Consider the following 16,956-nt stretch of genomic DNA (forward strand, 5'->3'; position numbering starts at 1 on the left):
ACAAGTAATTACAGGAAATCTTAGGGGTGGTATATTCAGAGTATGAAAAGACTGTTAAATATTGAGACTACTCCAGCTTCATACAATCATACCAAGCACATCATAGTTCTCACAACATTTCCAGCACTCTAAATCCTAATTTGATTGACAACATAGTTCACAAATCACTACTGCTCATGAACAATGTCTTTCCAACACCAAGATAAGACTTTACATGCTACATTGTTTTCTCCTTATTAAACCAATATGGCAGGAATGCACTGCAGCACTTCAATCCATCCATGCAAGAACTCGCCCATGGAAGAATGAGTATGGAAGAGTTCAGAGAATACCTAGATTCTACTGTACATGAGGAATTCTATGTCACAGGTGAGTGGGAAAGGTGTCAGATGAAAGGGCAGAAGATATAATATCACAGAAACTAGTTGTATTACATTAATGTCTAAACAGCAGAGACAAGCAAAATAGGACAGTATCATGTTCACAACTCACCGAAATGTACTAAAAATATGAGACATATTTCCTCACAAAATGTCCAGGCAAATACAGAAGTCAACATGCGTCATGTAGACTAAATACCACTGTCTAGGCATATCTCCACCTACAGATTGGTTGTTCAGAGGGTTTTGGGCATTCCACCAGTAAGGTCTTTTAGTCTAGTCTGATCACTTGAGACATTCTTTCTAGAACTAAATATATCTACTGTCAATCATCATTAGATTTCACCAGGAAACTGGGATACATCTTTTTTCATCTTTGGCAGATATTCAGATATACAAAATAAGTCGTACATTTTAAAAAAACATACCTAATATAAATCACACACCAAAATAACATGTCAGTAGTATTTTGGAATAACAGTTTGTACCGATCAACTCACAGAAAGTCATCTCAGGAGTCTGATAGTGAAGACTAAGCAGACAGTAGGGGATCTGCAGCAGCAGCAGTTTGACACTAACTCTGACTGACCTCAAGAGACCTTTGCAGTCAAAGGTCAGATGAGAGTTTTAGAGTTCAGTAAATCATAGAGCCTTGCACAGTTACCATTATGCTTGTTTGATGTGAAGACTGCTTGGTACATATTTCTGTCTTATACTACGCATATTTAACCTTAAACTTTGTACCCTACTACTGCTTAACCAGTTAAAGACTACTCACAGGTGTACTCAGGCAGGTGTCTATGGGAAATATGTGTTATAGAACGATGTCTTTGTACCAATAAATAATGAAGAAATCATGCAATTATCATACAAACCTTTGACAATTATACTGCACGTTTGTTTTGTTTTGTATAGTATCGTCTTGTTACAGTTCAGTCGTTGTTTTGTTTGGTGTTGCCTACAATTAATGCATTGCTAATTTTGTAGTCCTCTGAATTTAGTTCTATTTTTAGGTACATTTTGACCTATATGATTTATTCAAAACTGTGATTTTAAACTGTATTGTAAAGGAAATCTCCATTTCCAAGCCCAGGCTTTTGTGTGATTTCCTCCTCTGACTCACACATCTAGGTAAAAATATTTTGAATGTGATTTTATGAAATGAATAAATTGAATTGAACTGAACTGAATAGTAAAATCAGTTCGTCCTCAATGGGTTTCAGTATCAAGCTCAATTCATGATATACACATATACACCATTATGAGGTAGTGTATTCCCATACCAAGGGGATACCAAGGGGGATATCAAGTACTGAAGTTTATGTGGGTGCCACTCACTCACTTCCAAAGATCTGGTTTATGGCATCTATAAAGTGATTTCCACTCACCAATTTACATTAATGTTACCAAATATAATTTCACCTTGTTTGTCTTTACGGAGCTATAAAACATGATGTAAAATCAATGTTCATGCTTCAACTTCACAGAACAGAAAACTGGTGGTACATTATTGGATGATGACACATCACTACACTGGAAATTCCCATCAATCGGTTAGACTTTTTGAGACCTAAATAGGCGTTTTCACATCAGCCCGATAAAAATCCAAGCTCGAGATATTTTTCGCGATTGCGAATTAGCGCGCTATTTCATTTCTTATTCACATCAGCCCGAAGAGAATTAGCCCGAAATGATTTTGATCTAATTCGACAGCTGAGCATGTGCAAACAGCATCAGTAATGTTTGCACTTTCAAAAATTTCTCATGCTTTGTGTGCAGTTTGCCACGATCGATCGGGTCACACACGAGTGGCATGATGGGATGCATCGCGCTAATTTCTTGAGGTGTTTTCACAATATCAAATAGCGCGCTAGTTCGCCAATTATCCCGCTATTTCAGAAATTTCCCGAGTTGGACTCGAGAAATTTTCTCGACCAGTGCGATACAATAAGTGCGCTAATTTGTGTTCACATTATCAAATAGCGTGCTATTTCGTGATCGGGATAATTTCCCAAGTCAGAAAATAGTGCGTTATTTTGAAACACCGGGCTGATGTGAAAACGCCTTATGAACTCATTTGTAATTACTATTGCAGACTTTGCCTCTATGAGAAAGAAAACCCAAGACCAGTCGGGACTCTTAATGATTGTCAATACCTCGCATGTGTTCAATGTACCTTGTCTATATTATCAATGAAAATAAATAACAAATGTTTTCAGTTGACTATATCATATCATAAATATTCTTCCTTATTTGCACTTATAGTCCTGAACTTGCCTTGTACTCTTCATACTAACGTGCAGTTAATGTGAGAAACATAAAAATGGCATATTTCCATGACTTATCTTGCTCTCTCTATATATTTCTTTAATCCTGTGTAATGTACTATCAATATATGCAAAGATACCATGGGTATATTTCTCCAGTTCTGTGTTTACGAGTCTGCTTCTGCTGCTAAAATATTTCACTCCCCTAGAACTATTGTTAAATCAGGACACTTTATTGTGTCATTCACTATCTACAGGTGACAGCATGACACATTTAACTCTACACTTCCAATGCTATATTAACTTATACAGTTCTGTCATTCAGGCATTAATGTTCAATTTTTTTTTTTTTAAACAAAGAGTGAAAATAGAGAAATGGTATAAAAGGGAATGAAGAGAAAGCATTGTGACTGATTTATGCCTCAAACACACCAAGCAACCATTGCTAGCCACTAGGGAAGGACAGGGAGGGCCATAAACTAACACTACACTATCCCACCCCTGATCTATTCTCTTCAACACAGGAAACAAACACTGAATGTATGACGTGTACACACGGAGGGCAGAACTTGGAGACACTTGGAGGGGAATACAAATACGAACATATTGACATGGGCCTGATTAAACTGGTCGGCAAACCTCACAGAGAGTGAGATGAAGAGATTGATTTGTGTTGTGAGGAAGCTTAGCAGGCCATGATCTCTTTTGAAGGTCACAGTCAATCATCTCCAAACTCATTGTAAAGGACTGTTAGTATACTCTATGCAACACAGAGAGCATATTTCAGGGCAAAGTTCATTCATCCTCCTTATACTTTAGCTAATGGACTACTAGTTCACACAAGAGGAGACACAAAAAATTGTTTGGGAAAATAGATCTGACTGATAGTTTACAAATGTCTCTTAACTCAGAATTCTGCCTAAAAAAAAACCCTTTTAAGCCGAGGACCTCCTGTCTGTGCTATATCTGACATCTCCCCCCAAGCACCCCAAAGCCACCACAACTAGTAACAGCAACAACAACAAAATTATGATAATAAAAATGCAAGGAATGTCAGTTAATTCAGCACGAATAGTGAATTAAGGTCAGAAATATCACTGAATTTGTGTACAGTTAACTTGCAAACTATGTACACACTGCCTGTGCAGTCACTGTATCACATAATGTTTATTTTCTATATCAAATGCATGCAAAGGCTTACATTAGTCCTTGCAATGAAGGCACTGGCGCTAACCTCGTTGAATTCTGAATTCTGTAATAAGACAAGCCTAGACAAACTAATAGAGCTGGAGCTCATATCTCGTTTATTTTTTAGTTTCTCAACAAACCTTTTCTTCAAGGAGATTTAGTCTTCTGAATCCAAGAGATAAAACATATCTGTTTGTTCTTTCCTTCTCCACAGCATTTGTCACACTTGATTGAAGCAGTGTTTGGAGAAGCACACACAGAAATCATTCCCCCCCATTTTTGTTTTTCTCCATGAAAATAAATCTGTATTCTCCTATTTTCCTACTCACAGACAATCATCATATACACAAACATACACAAAGACATACCTAGCACACACACATTCCATGCATGTTAAAGCTTTTGTATGTTGTGATTATAGCAGCCTTGAAAAGTGCATGGACTGACTCGCTTGGATTACCAGCATGCACATTCTCATGTATCTTAAGTCTTTTCAACTCTGCGACTAACAATATGGATTGTATAGCTCATGATATAGGATGTGGGTTTGACAACAGAGGTCTGTGGGGCAAATTACAGCACAGCTTTTAGAAGAGAAGGCAAAGAGAATGATGGTAGTCTTGGGTGTGATCATTAAATGACATGAAAGAAGCAAGGATGTGAAGGAATTTGTGGATGAGTTTGAATTAAAGATCAGTTCCAACTTACCTTTGTGATTTCTTCTTTTTCCCAGTGGTGTAGTAGTCTACTGCCCTCTGAAGAGATCGTGCAATCTCTGGCGCCTGATTGAACATCAAAACAAAGTAAGGTTAAGAGATACAACACACACAAATCACTACATATTGTGTACAATGTTCTAGAGAAATCTTGAACTCATATTAGTTGTTTCAAGATTATCAGGTGATTTGTGAGAATGAATCAATGTACGTGTGTCTCTTAACACAGGTTGAAGTGAATATTCACATGCAACTGTTGTCTATCCCCAAAGAAAAGTTGTTTCTTCCGCGTAGTTAATCGGCTCAAATAGTAGTGATGATCAAACAACAATACATGTAGTCCTAATGCCAAGAGGCGCCATGTCACGACTTTACTTCTTTCATCCAACCACATCACCTTCAATCAGGCTATTCAACTCAGAAAGGAACTTCTATTGCATCCATCACTTAATTCCTAAAGCCTCCTGAAAAGACAATGATATGCTTACAGTGACTACACAGCCAGCAGTGTTGATGGCGCAGCTGACTCATGCAGGCAATAAGTTAGAGGTAGCAATCATGAATAGAATAACATTGTTAATTTGTAATGTACCATATTGGTCACTGTTACTCCTGGTGCAAGTGATTCGAATTTTATTCTTCAATGCAAATAGAAATTACTCTAGCAGGCATACATCAATATTGAAGAAATGTTGTGTAATTGTTTTACGCTATTTATTTCAAAGTCTCCTACAAAATGCATGGAGAGATCATGAGTTTACAGAAAGCACAATCATGATTATGACTTGAAGTACTTTACTAGCATTGACAGCACTTGATGTACAACATGGAACATTTTAATATGGTCTCAGTCTTCATTGATGATGTAAACTACACAAAATTGAACAACTTGCTCCATCAATAACGGTACTATCTAAGTGTCTGTCAATAGTCTTGGTCCATCTTTGGAATCTGAGAAGGAACTTTTGGTATTAGTTGGAATGCTTTGGCATTTTCTCACAGCACAAAGGGAAAGCTTTAACTTATCACATGTATGTGTGGAATTGCAGAGGCATACACCAAATACTATATAGGCAATCAGTGCAAGCAACAATGAACCTTGTTGGGTTATGGTTCTCCAGTATAATTTACCAAAATGGGGGGCGGGGGGGGGGGGAATACTACCTCTTGAAGAATCATGAACTTTAATGCTGACTGTAATCACGTTGGGAGTTAATAAGTGCAATGATCTCACAATGACTTAAAATCCTCCACTTGTAAATCACAACTGTTTTCTCCTTTCATTGTACATTCTTTGAAAGAGATGAACACTAGAGAGTGGACCATGTCACGTAGCACAGAATGTAAGTCAGGAAACAATGCAAAGACTCCATATCCTCCAACCAATGTAAGAACTGCATTTCTTATTAAAGTTGCAAGCAAACTGGATATAAAGGAAGGGAACCTCACAAGCTGCTTTGTGAAGTCATATTTCAGGTCCTAGTTGATGAAGGCTTTTACTACTTACCGGCACCTGCTCACACTGGAACATCATCATCTCAGGCACCCTCTTGTTGCCATAGCGAACAATGATGACCAGTAAGCTGTCATAATTACACTGCTTGATTTCTGCCGAGATGGCCCCAATGTCCTGCAAAGGGAACACCTCCAATGTTTCCTAGAAGAAAGAACAAAGTTGACAGAATTTGACCACCTTTGGAAAAATATGACACAATCTATGTATTAGCTGTAAACTGATATCTATTCACCATCAAAGTAGCTGAACCATTTGTGTCCTTATACACAAGCCAAAATTAATCAGCTCATGTCGACTTTACAAGACGTCAGCAAAGTATCATCCATTTATTTAAAAATCCTTGGTTACAGACATTTTGTGTCTGAAAGCTTGAGTTATATATACATTTAATCAACAATTAATATACAGGAGAAATTGCACAAAAACAGTACAGATTCAAAGGGAGTTGTCCCAATTTTCTAAACTTTCTCAATTCTGTCATGCTCTACTGAGGAACTCACTTTAATATCAAACAACAGTATTAATATTTAGTTCTCCTGTTCTTTCTTTGACTGATTGGGCCACCTTCCAACTCTACTCAATGCACTATTTGCTTCTTACCTGAGTGTATTCATCAAGAAGAACAACATCTTTTTCTGTCATGGTGAGGCGCACATCTTGTGACCAGATCTTGCCCTTGGCATCCAGAAGCCTCAGTTTGCGAATCCCATCTTCCACTGAGAGCACCCCTTCCTTCTTGTCCATGGGGAATGTGTAGAGATGCTGCAGAAAGCACACATCTCTCAAGTTACTGCTATCATCTTTCCATTTCATAAAATCTTTCTATTCTTTGCAATTCTAACGGCATAGTATTTTAAAGTTTAGAGCGGTTACTTCTTTATTTGTTATCATAATTATCAATATTATCACTCAGTCATTATTCACAAGTGCATCCACTCCTATATTTTCTCTTTCCCTCTGTATGCCACATTCAGGGTGATATGAGTAAACCAACGAGACTGACATCAATGCATTTAAAAGTCAGCCACAGGATGGCTTGTCTGGGATGGATAAAGGTTAAAATAAAAGATGAAAAACAAGATTTGTTCCACCTCTTTCGGTACTTGATATTTTTTCAAATAAAAAAAGATCTTAAACACCATATGTTCTACCTCTTTTGGTACTTGATATTTTTTCAAATAAAAAAAAATCCTAAAAACCCTGAAGTTTATGATAAAGCCATGAATAAGAGTGCCTAAGAGAAGTAGGAGAGCCTTACCTCAACAGGAAACCTGTTTTGTCTTTGGAGTGACTGAGGTTGTTGGTGAGGCTGTGGTTCAGTGTGCTGGGGACCGGCGTAGGAGACAGGTCTCCTGGAGCCATCTCTACCTAGTGCCTCTGATGACTGCCTTGGGTCATTGTAGCCACCTAACATCATCACATAGGTTAGAATAGTAAGATGATAAATACAACTTTCTTTCCCCCTCCTGCATACTGACAACTCATTTCAACTCATTTTCCTCAAAGGATGTTCTCTAGATGTCTTTGAGCTTATCACACACAAAGCTTGTTACACTGATGACATGTCACATTCCTCAGATCTTTAATGTTCTCTCAGTTCATAGAATAACATTTGAATCTAACATGCCAACTCATAATCATTCACTCAAACAGTTTCTAACAACTGTGCATATTGGTGTTGTTCAAGACTGCACACTACACAGTAGGAAAAGAGCTACATTATCATTCTTGAGAGTCTACATAATAGCAAGCACACATCTCCTAATTCTGCCAACATCTCTTCCAAAATTCCCTTTAACAGACACTTGGTCAGGAGCCTCACCATATAAACTTTTGTGGTTGTTGTTGTTTGCCCCTCTGGATGGCCCATTATGGGGGTGTGGCACACTTGTGTTGGGTCCATACGCATGACCATTGGGTACTCCATAGGTCTGGCCATTTTGGCGCCCTGTGTTCGATGGGTAGCCGTTTGGAATCTGCCCTCTGTCCAAATGACCATTCATTGCCCTTTAAAATGAGACACATTCAAACATAATTGATATTGGTGGAAAAAAAATTGATATTGATGACAAAATTTGCAATATTCTACAGTTTGTAGAAAGTTGTACTGACAATTTAATCCTAATTCCCCTGTCAAACACCTATGAAAAAAACACTATTGTGAAGTTTAAACGATATTGATGTTGAAAGCAAGAGATTATTATGTAGAGAGGTGAAGATATGAGGTAGGAATTTCCTTACATTTGTCTGCCCTCTGTACAAATGAAGTTTGTAAGATCGCAACTGCTGATGTACATTTTAGCAAACATGTTTGGAAAAAAAGGAACCAGAGGTAATCGCATCTGTCATCTACTGCTTTCCAGGCAGTGACATGTTTGCTAAAATGTAGATCAGCACTTGTCATCTTACAAATTCATCTATACAGAGGGCAGACAAACTGAAGAAAACTCATACCTCAGATGCTGTTTTTTTTTTTCATTTTTGTTCATGTTGAACATTAAATATCTCAATTACCCAAACAAACCTCTCTTCACACATAGTACACATGTCATAATGTACACTAACAATATACTGCAGGCTTCATGTATTTCACTTTAGTACAAGAAGAGTCATATCTTATAATTTACAGGGTATTCAGTTTGGTTTGGTTTGGCTTTTAAATCTCATGTATTAATTGTGTACAGTATGATAACAAAAACTGCTATCTAGAGAGAGAAAAAAAAATACCCACAATGTCATTTCATTGATTCTGGCATCCTGGTATTAATTTGATTAATCATATAATTGCCTGATGCTAGGATCTTGATACAAAAATCCTGTTTTAATCCAGAAAAAAAGACAGCTTTTAGTACACTACCACTTATTCTAGTAGATACAGTCTTGACCGCAGGCCAGCCAATCATCCAGCGGTCAAGGCTCAGGTACATGTATGGGAGAAACCCTTTCAGAGTGAGAGAACCTTTACCCCTACCTATTGTGTTTGTCCCACCACAATGGTTTACTCTGATATAAAGAAATGCCCCAGATGGTCCAATTTAGTCATATCTTCTGGGTGTGGTCACATGCTTCAAGTGATAAAAGAGTGTCTAGAATTATCTTGAATGAACACTACAGGATACCGCTGAAGAGAAGATATTCTGAGTATGTATTAAAGCACTAATCTTTGTCTAGTTTACATGCAAACATAAATTCAACCAGTCATTTCAAGGAAACTACATTGCTGTGGTTTCGTGTATTTTGTATTGCAGTTCTTGTCATTGTCGTTCTTCAATGCAAATATGTTATCAGGCCAAGTACAATATTCTTATTTATATGAGCCTGTTGTGCTTATAATAATAACATTGTTTTGTCTCAGTAAAACCAATTTTAAAAGCTTCTTTTCTACTAAATTTATAGCTAATCCTGAAATTTCAACTCAATTTTTTTTTCTGAAAAGTGACCATCTTTAAAAAAAAAAAGATATCTCAATTACTTTAAAACTATTTTAAAGAATTTCAATGGTACATGTTTCTTTAGTATGAAATATTTGATGAAATTAAAGGGATGATTTAGTTTTGGCCAAGAAGAGGATTCCGATTTTAACTTTTTGCAAGATAATTAGAAACGATTACTAACATGAAACGTTTAAGAGAATACAATTCTAAGGGGAATTAAAAGTCCTAATGATAGGTGGCACCCATCTTTTATTAGGACCATTTTGTTTGCTTGAATATTTCACTCAACATATTGAAATAACTTACTACTCTGTATTTTCAACTGGAGGAGCTTTACTCCATCTGGTAAATTGTTTATCTGAACAATGTTTTTTTTTTTTTTAATGAGAAATGAGGAATTATCAAAATATCAAAGTTTTGATTTCATTTTGTTCTTTGAAGGTGGTGAGTCCAAATTTCCCACATCACATGCTCTTCATCCAAACTGGGATGAGGGTTGAAGGTTCAAACTATGACTTACTGATGGCTCTGTGGACCTGGTCCATATGCTGACTCATGCTGATATTGGCTTCTTTTGGATGTTGGGATGGGCATCCTGGCTCAGTTGGTTCTCTTGGAATGTCTGTAACAGATGTCCACATTCAATCTACCAACCTGTAGGAAAACACAAGCAGAAATTATTATTGTCATTACAATGCATATTAAATCAAAAATATATTAATGTCATATCACATAGAATTACTGTATACGCCAAATATTTTGCGAGGTATTTATTTTTGCAAATTTCACAAGTCAGGTGCTATTCGTGAAATCAAAGACACACGAAAATAATAACTCTGATCCTGATATAAATAAGACACTTTTCTGTTTAGTACTCTACTCCATGATCACAAATTTAACCACTCGCAAAATTGTCGGGAAGTCCTGATTTGCAAAATTAGACTCGCTAAATATATGGCATATACATGAATAATACTGGCCCCATGGATGACCTTGTAGTAAAAAAATATTCCAATTCATCATTGAAAAAAACAAAAACAAATGGAAACTGCCCTTTGCTTTCAAGTTGACTTGTGCTCTCAAAGTTAAGTTGAATTCACAGAATACTGAATATGCCAAAGATTTCGCAAAGTTTTTATTTTCGCAAATTTCGCGAGTCAGGTGCTATTCGCGAAATTAAAGACACGCGATAATATTGACTCTGATCCCAATCTAAATGTGACATACACGCGTACTCTTCTCCGTTCGGTACAGGACTCCACGATCGTGAATTTAACCACTCGCAAAATCTTTGGGAGTTCCCGATTCGCGAAAATTTAGACTCGCGAAATATATGGCGTATACAGTATTAAATTTGGTTACACTTGGATAAAAAAATAAGTAACAGATTGCTAATATATTACACGCTGGTTTTCACAGTAGGCGCATTCTAGGTTTCACTTTTAATCGATAACTTTGAGACCATTTCAGTGAAACATATTTGCTGTTCTGGTGTTTGATTTTTTGACCACAGTCAAAATACACATAAAAATGGTCTCTTTCTCTTGAAACGGAACAATGTCACAAACACTTTACTTCGGGATGTCAGCTACCAAGTGCACATGTTAGACTTGAAACTTGCACAACAAGGGATGGTATAAATCCACCAGTCAAATAAGCTTCCAGACAGGTTCAATGTAACAAGCAGAGGAGACTCTGCTGATCTAGGACAGGGGATAAACTTGAACACTTCTCTATCTCAAAAAATATTCAACCAATCAGGGGCCGGCCTATATCAGTGAATATCAAATACCATCAATACCTATCATGTGCCTTCAATTGCTGCATGGTGTGGCTGGCGAGTCTACTTTTTTTTTCCTTCCCCATGTGGTTGCCTACATACAACAGTCCTTATTATTTTTTTTCTTATTTACAATGAATGTTATTCAAATAGCAATTGCAGTACAGATACATTACTTCAAAAACAAAGTTTGCTTGCTAGCTACATGTAGCTGTGAAAAATTTAGTGTTATTATATGTGTAACATGTATACAGAAGTAAATGGATTTCTTGTGTAAGAAGTATAAGACTACATCTCAATCTACATAAGATTGATACGATTGGCACATACTAGTCCAATGTGCATGCTCCATGCATACACTATGTACAGCAAATTGTGAATGACTATTAAACTTGTACATAAGAGAGCGCAATCTACACTGTACTTTGATTGGCAGTCAATGAGTTCTATGGAGCTGATCTTTGTCATCAAGATGGCAGTCATCATTATGCCATCAAGCAGTGTCTTTTTCAATCCTGGGTCTGTGTGTCCGTAACATCACAAGTTATTATCTTCATATTTTTGAATGCATAGGGTAACTTTGGATAACCTGATCCATCCTCCCATTGTGTCCCAGTTTTTCCTCGATATAATTCATTTTAATTTTCAGAAATTTCTCTATGATGCCTATCCCACTTTCCTTGACTTTCAGTGAACTTTACCAGTTTGATGTTATTCTATGTGTCTTCATCACTTTTTGTTCTCCAGTGTTTTAGTGAAGGTTTCAATTGAGACTCTTTAAGTGCGTGTCCCTTTTCTCCCCATTAGTTCTATCTATCGAACTCACACTTCACCCTGGGGTATGCCATCTTACTCCCAAAATGAATTTTTAAAATCCATGAGTCACGCTGAAAAACCAAAAATGAGATTACTTTAGATACCTAACAGTACTACCAGTCTTTGAAATAGTAATTATCAGCATGAGTTGGCTATCAAAAACATACTGAGTTGCAAGTAAGGATACACAACATCACAAATACACGAACTGTTCCATTTCTTCTTGGTCTCCCCTATGATCACTACTGAATTATTGTCATACCATCAGCTCTCCTTCAACAAGACTGAACGCAAAATGAATCTTTTCAGTATTACACTCCAGCTAACTACACAGCATCCATTGCATTTTCATAATGATTAGCATGAAGAAGATTGTTTCGGGGTTTGCCAACATTTTTCTTTTTTTTTTTCCTCACTCAGATACAAAGCTGGTCTAGAAACTTACGTGGCAAGAAATATTTTCCTGGGCTGTGTAAGATCACTTCATTTATACTTCCATTACACAGGAATACAGTAAGTTTCAAGAATATACATCTGTGAAATGAAATGTTCCTTGAACGGAAGAGGAAAAGAGAAGTACGGAGATAACTTTTTAGAAGTGTACTCACAATATGAATTGCGCTTCAGGGCTGAGCCACAGGAACATTTAGTCATGGGCACACACAACCCATGTATATTCCAATTTGAATCTTGTCAATGTGAAATATTCTTCTTAAAAAAACTTTTGAAGTCTTGCTGTGCTACTATCCTGACATATAGTCCAGTGTGGATCCAGCTTCTATAATACACTGCACAGACAAGCACCGCTACTTCTCCCCATAACTACTTCTGCCCTGTGTTTTGCAGTGGGAAATTCACACCGTGATACACAAGACTGTGGGTGCAAATTCCAATCAGCCTCAGTGGTGGCATGATATTGCCAAAGACCAACTCAAATGTGTACACAGCAAAACAAGCAAAAACGGAGGTAGGCCAACGAACAAAATGAAGGTAATTCCGAACACACCTTGTATGCATATAATGGAGCTGATTTCAATAGCTCACCTTCTAACTGCTCCACTACATTCCCAAAGAATTGATGGAGCGTAGCACAGTGACGTATGAAGACAGGGGAGAGAGAGACACAAAACAACACAGGCAATGACAAAAATGTAAAACTTTTTACCACTGAGCCTATCACAGGAGGCTAGGTTAATGCTGAGTTCACTATGGTACATGCTAATACCAACAAATTCACACCATTAAATGACAGACAGTAAGACAGAATGACATCAAGTTTACTTTTGAAGTTAATCCTTCAATGCTGCAAGACTTTTCTCATCCACTATCACTATTATCATTACTGGCCAAGATAGAACACACACTATACAGCATCTAGCCAGTTACATTATCTCTATTCTTCATATTTTCTCTATAAATGTTCACTTTACAGCTTACAGATCATGCACAGCACAAACAGGTACTGTGGCAGTCACAGAAAATCTCAGGATTGTGTATAAAGAAGTCATTTAGAGTACGCTTCCCTGTATTAGTGACACGACTTTATTTTGTGGGTTATAACATGTTAAGAGAAGTATGTATTTACTATTCATATGGTTGTCGAACTACATACCCCAATGATTATACCAGTGTGGGTAAAATTACCATAATATCACAGGGCAACAGGAAGACACACTAACACACTGTATACACACGGATATTGTGGACAGCATATTTTCACGCAGAAAAGACAATTGACAGCTCAAGTTGAGCGAACACCGCCTAGATGCACATTCCATTCTCTATTAAGCCATCGGCATCCTCCAAAGCATTCAAATGCCAACTACATGCAACTTTGCCAAACAATACAATAACTCAGTGCATATACAATAGAATGGGTTGCTCAGATTGTTGAAATTGCAATATTGCAGATCTTACTCACGATTCATCTTGACCACAGAATCTTAATCTGATGGGAATTGAAAAGAGCTTTAGTCTGATTCTGAAGAGGGTTTGTGGCATTCAATTGGCACCAGACTGAGACCATGGTCTTAATTCAGGCCAGTCTGGTCAAACTACACATTGGTCACAATGCTGCAGTGCAGTAGTCATGGTTACTACTGATTGAGAGTGGCTGTAATTCATCTTGTGAAACAAGGGAACAGACACAGCATGCATGCTGAAGCCTTTCTGTGCCAACCATCAAATCAATAAGAATCTCATCAAATGCTACCACTTGTAAATGACCGCATAATGCATGCACTGCTTTCTATTCTTGTTCAAAGGGATTTTCTCTTCTTCTTCATTTGTATGAGCTGTGCTAAAAATGATAAGTGGTCATAAAATCCTGAGTGCCTTTTGAAGGTATAACAGTGGACTGTGACTGCCCTCTCAGTGCCTGTACAAATTTCTATTTAATAATGACATAAGGGTGCAGAAGGGGTCAACCATCTGAAATTATTTTGAGAAATTCAGTTTGAAATAAATCAACCTAATGCTTCACATGTTAAATCATTCTGTAATATATGTACAGTTGCAACTGTCTGGCAACAAAAACTTGCTGTTTTTCACTAGCCAATTTAAAAAGTAGCATTGTGTCTTTATTAAAAAACCATCGTACAGCTGTAAATCAAGAAATATTAGCTGTAAAAAGATTCCCATACTACTTGTCTTAAGTCTTCTAGTTTGAGTGTTGTCGTCACGTAGTGGTTTCTTTTTTTTCAGCTTGATGGATTTTTTTTTTTCTCTAGGAGCAATAAAAAAAATCTAAACACACGTGTCGAGGATGTTTCATTGGACAAGTTACTTTGCTTCATTCATTTTTATAAAGCTACAGTTAAAAGTACATGTTACAGCATAAAGCACCACATTTACACTTGTGTGCATGTTAACACATTCAGTGTTATTACAACTACAAAAATACTGTAAAAGTGGTTTCTTTCGCGTACAGAAACTTCCGCGGTTTCCATCGGTGCCGACTTTTTCGCGTGTTTAAATTCGCGGTCGGTATGATAGCATTGTAACAACCGACGAGTTCAAAACATTTTTGCGTGATGTTAAATTCGCGGTTCAACCTCAAAGCGCGAAAAGCGCAAAAATAAAACCACCGCGAAAGAAACCACTTCTACAGTATGCTGATAATGTATACTATACTGCAAATGACAGAAAATGACAAGAGCACTTGTTCCTATGAAAAGAGCTGCCAGTGGATTGTTTGGAAGTTTCCAAGTACAAACAAACTACATGTAGATATATACAAACTAAATATTTACAATATCAGCTGAAAATAACAAAACTCAGAGAGCTCTGTATAACTCGCTACACACATCAAACAGACTGAAAAATATGAGACATTTCTGTCATCAATGTTGCAGTTAATTTACAATGTAGGTTCTTGTGAGCTCCATTCATATACCTCTGACATATAAACAAAATTTAAACAGCATGAATTGCTAAGTGGACCCAATTCACACATACTACAGTCTTCTCACTGGGCTGACCAACCTACATACCATAATGGAACACCTCGTGTGATCACCTAAACTCTGCTCTTAGTAGTGGCTGTATTTCTCGCCTGCCATATGATTTCATCATACCTGTGCACAAAAGAGTGATGAACTGGAATGCCACGCAAACTGAAAGTCAATGAATACCCTGTAATCGCTTCACTTCTTCTCATATTTCTGTGTTTGCTCACCACTAGTAGTGCAATTCATATTGTCAACATTCTCCTCTTCCTAAAACTCTCATTGTCAGATTTTGACAACCCACATATTTGTCATTCTTTCTCATGCAAAGGCAGCTTATCAAATTTTTGTTATCATATGACGCATTAGTAAAAACGTTGACAATTACACATATCTAAGTAATATCAGCAATAAAATACATCTTAGCCTCTGTTTGCCAAGTAATTGATGAAATGTGTACAAATTGTGAAATCTGTACAACACAATAACATTTACAAAATCTCTGGTTTCTATACATAATAACAGCATATTTTGCATTGTACATGTTGACTGAATTTTTGACATTCCAGGGCAAGACAATATAAATCAATGTTCAGCAAGAGGAAGTGACTACTCACACCATGATAACCTACACACACTGCTAGGCAAGGAAATTGGATTCAGAAAGGTTAAAGCACTGGTGCACTGTGTATAGTGTGAGGTATAAGAAAAAGTTTAGGTAATACTGATATAGATGAAACAACTATGCCATCTAATATCTTGTTTATTACACAAAAAATAACACTCAACAATAAAATCACATCTATGTGCATGAGGATTTTTTCCTACTTAAAGGACAAGTTCACCTTCATAAACATAACGATTGAGAGAATGCAACAATATTAGTAGAACACATCAGTGAAAGTTTGAGGAAAATTGGACAATCGATGCAAAAGTTATGAATTTTTGAAATTTTTGTTTTGGAACCGCTGGATGAGGAGACTACTACAGCTTGTGAGTCATATGCGTACAACAGTATAAAGAAAATATAAAGAAAATTCAACATATTTTCACTTTTTTCGCATAATAAAAGAGCACTTGACTTGCCTCTTTCTAAATGCAGGGGGAATAATATTACCCATAACATTTGTCGGTAACGAGTCGGGGGAATGTGTACTTTTTTCATAAGATGAAATTTTGTGAAATTCTCTTTATATTTTCCTTATATTGTTGTACGCATGTGACATCTAAGTTTTTCACACACTGCAGTAGTCTTTTCATCCAGCGGTTACTGCACAAAAACTTCAAAAATTCATAACTTTTGAACGGATTGTCCGATTTTCCTCAAACTTTCAATGATGTGTTCTACTAATATTGCTACATTCTCTCAATCCTTATGTTTATGAAGGTGGACTTGTCCTTTAAAGTAAACTG

At 36.8% G+C, this 16,956-nt stretch overlaps 1 protein-coding gene across 2 annotated transcripts in view; it reads right to left on the reverse strand.

Annotated features, from left to right (window-relative positions):
* Window positions 1-16,956, reverse strand: part of LOC139718748 (epidermal growth factor receptor kinase substrate 8-like) — a 79,892-nt gene that overhangs the window by 18,934 nt on the left and 44,002 nt on the right. The window contains exons 1-7 of one of the 2 annotated variants that reach the window (XM_071630213.1): window positions 12,706-12,954; window positions 10,022-10,155; window positions 7,890-8,074; window positions 7,326-7,474; window positions 6,668-6,829; window positions 6,059-6,208; window positions 4,544-4,617 (exon numbers count right to left, since the gene is read on the reverse strand). In XM_071630213.1, coding sequence (XP_071486314.1) covers window positions 4,544-4,617; window positions 6,059-6,208; window positions 6,668-6,829; window positions 7,326-7,474; window positions 7,890-8,074; window positions 10,022-10,095 — 794 coding nt within the window. In that variant the 5' untranslated portion in view covers window positions 10,096-10,155; window positions 12,706-12,954. Of the gene's footprint in view, window positions 1-4,543; window positions 4,618-6,058; window positions 6,209-6,667; window positions 6,830-7,325; window positions 7,475-7,889; window positions 8,075-10,021; window positions 10,156-12,705; window positions 12,955-16,956 lie in introns of those variants that run through there. The other variant, XM_071630212.1, reaches the window with a different exon arrangement.

This window comes from Diadema antillarum, unplaced genomic scaffold (genome assembly GCF_040938485.1).
Source record: "Diadema antillarum isolate AM-2024a unplaced genomic scaffold, OU_Dant_1.0 scf00000099, whole genome shotgun sequence".
In the NCBI taxonomy this organism is placed as follows: domain Eukaryota; kingdom Metazoa; phylum Echinodermata; class Echinoidea; order Diadematoida; family Diadematidae; genus Diadema; species Diadema antillarum.